Here is a 2,356-nt window from a genome sequence, read left to right as displayed (position 1 = left end):
CCACTACAACGGTACCAATCTTCACATCTAGAGGCATGTGTAATGCATAGTGGCTGTGGTAATTTCATCTATTAAGTGTGCTATTCTAGTTCCAGCTTTCGGCTTGCTGCTTCCAAGAACCAACACCTTGAAAGAAGCTTCTGTATCTTAGATTCTTCTGCCGCTGAGATGAGGAACTCTAGGGAAGCATTTCAGGCAATACGAGTACCTATGTAGTATCTTGAAAACCTGAGGCGATGTGGTACCGTCGTATAATGCAAGGGTCTGCAAAATAATCTGCCTTTATATGCTCCGAATTTCGATTTTTTAGCAAGCGCCACGTCCCCTACCTGGCTTGATGCATTTAGAACTCGAGGCTACACTCTAATTCCAGTCCCCGAGTTGGTCATATTATCCAGGAATAGTGGCCGCGAACCGACTGGCCTCGGTGCTGGACGGGGTGTATATCAACGTAACGCACGCCCAACTTTAACTTCTCCTCAACGGAGGTGTGCTGTGTTGCGACAGTCGCGACAGCTGCGAATATAGTACTCCACAGCATCTTAATTCCAGAGCCTAAAATGTGATGCCATAGGTTTTATCAGCTCTACCGAGTGAAGCTAGAACTCTAGAACGACGGGGTCTAGACCACAATGACCGACAGCAGCTGCTGAAACCACGGTGCGATTATAGGATCAACTATTGTCTCTGACCGGTGGCGAATTGCCCAGCTTTGCGTACATTGCATTGTGGAGAATTGAAAGTCAATACCCGTCTTTGCAACGGCTTCTCCGGTGTCGTGACCGGCGGCGGCCCGTCCCGTCCGGGCGGAGCCAAGACGCCTGATGCCGGGGCTGAAAGCTGCCTTGCATGTCTATTGGCGGTCTGGACGCGAAAAGGGCTATTCCTCCCGCACCTACAGCTGGTATCCAAGCCCTCAATATTGTCGCTAGCGTCACACGGATGATTCTGGAATAGTATCTGACAGGAGACTAGCTCAGCTTTCAGCTTCAAAGCCTTCATGGTCCTGCCGAGGGGCTGAGAGCCAGCGCGCTACATTAGTGCATAATCCATGGAGTTCATGGCAGACTTATTGGACGTTCTAGATCGCAACATCGATCGACATCAAGCCGGAGATGCTGGCCTATGACAATACCATCTTGTATATTAAGACAGTCGACAGCGCACCAAGAACTCAGTGTATGCCATCTCAACAACGATACTTCTTTCAACCTCAAGCATATCACTCTTCTTCAAAGAACCTCGACGAAACCTCTGGTAAAGCTAGCCCTACCATGATGGCGCAAGGCAACGAAAGCGAGACCTATCTCAATCTTGGCTGGACAGGCCCTCACATCACATTCGGCTCTGGCTACGATGTTGCTGTAGGTTGTCCTCAAAAGATGCCGTCTCATGCCGAATCTATCGTCTAATGAGCACATAGCATCGCAAATTACGAAGTTCTGCATTTAATAATTTCCCGCATGCCACAACGGAGCCCAGCCACATTGGTATCAAAACTCAAACGCATCTCATCACCACGGCCGAAGAGCTCAAGTCTCGCATCAAGGCGGATGTCAAGGCAACGATCCCCCTGGAGGGAGTATCAGTCGAGACTGAGAACTCGTGTCTTCGAAATGTCCAGACGTCTTCCACCTCCCTTGTCCAGGTCATTACGGCCACAGTCGAGGATCCTCCCGCTCTAGTAGACACTTCCAACTTGAAGCTCAGCGCCGCCGCACTGTCCGTCTTGCAAAGTCCCGACGGGATCAACAAGTTTCAAGAACGCTACGGCGATTATTTTGTCTACGGCGCATTGTCGCGCGCCCGATTCAACGCCGTCTGCACCATCCGGACTTCAAGCGCTAGTATCCGAAACCAGATCAAGACCAAGCTCGAGGCGACCCTCACCGAGGCCGGCAGCCTCTCCGCCGTCTTTGAATCTCTCAGCAAGTCCTCCAGCGAATGGGCATCGACCGATATCGATATTGCCATGAGCGGAGTCAAGGGCCAGCCTGCCTGTGACAAGGGCTATAATTATAGGGCTTAGAACAATGTTCAATATTCATCTAATAATTCGCTTTAATATTAAAGGTCCTTAGTTTCCCTTAAGGCCTTAAGGGGCAAATAACCTTTATTTATATTAAGAGGCGGTTAAAAAGCTGTCTAGATACCTAAGGCCTTTATTAGGTTTTAAGCCCTTATATAACTATTATTATATTTAAGGTATAGCCTGTGCTTTTATAGCAACGTAATATCTATATAATAAATCTCCCTTTTTCTTTAGGCTTACCTCTAAGACTTTATTTAATTTATAACCTTTTAATTATATAGTTTTATTAGATTAAAGTATTAGTATTATATTAAAAGTTACTTT

At 47.5% G+C, this 2,356-nt stretch overlaps 1 protein-coding gene across 1 annotated transcript; it reads left to right on the top strand.

Annotated features, from left to right (window-relative positions):
• Window positions 1-1,115: 1,115 nt before the first annotated feature.
• Window positions 1,116-2,029, top strand: MAA_10233 (uncharacterized protein; the record flags this gene model as incomplete). The annotated part of the gene is made up of 2 exons (XM_007828231.1): window positions 1,116-1,364; window positions 1,424-2,029. 2 exons carry the CDS (start codon window positions 1,116-1,118, stop codon window positions 2,027-2,029), a joined length of 855 nt encoding a protein of 284 aa, XP_007826422.1.
• Window positions 2,030-2,356: the final 327 nt, after the last annotated feature.

The sequence above is a fragment of the Metarhizium robertsii genome, assembly GCF_000187425.2.
Source record: "Metarhizium robertsii ARSEF 23 chromosome Unknown MAA_Scf_24, whole genome shotgun sequence".
Taxonomy (NCBI): domain Eukaryota; kingdom Fungi; phylum Ascomycota; class Sordariomycetes; order Hypocreales; family Clavicipitaceae; genus Metarhizium; species Metarhizium robertsii.
This window is presented reverse-complemented; position numbering and strand designations above follow the sequence as displayed.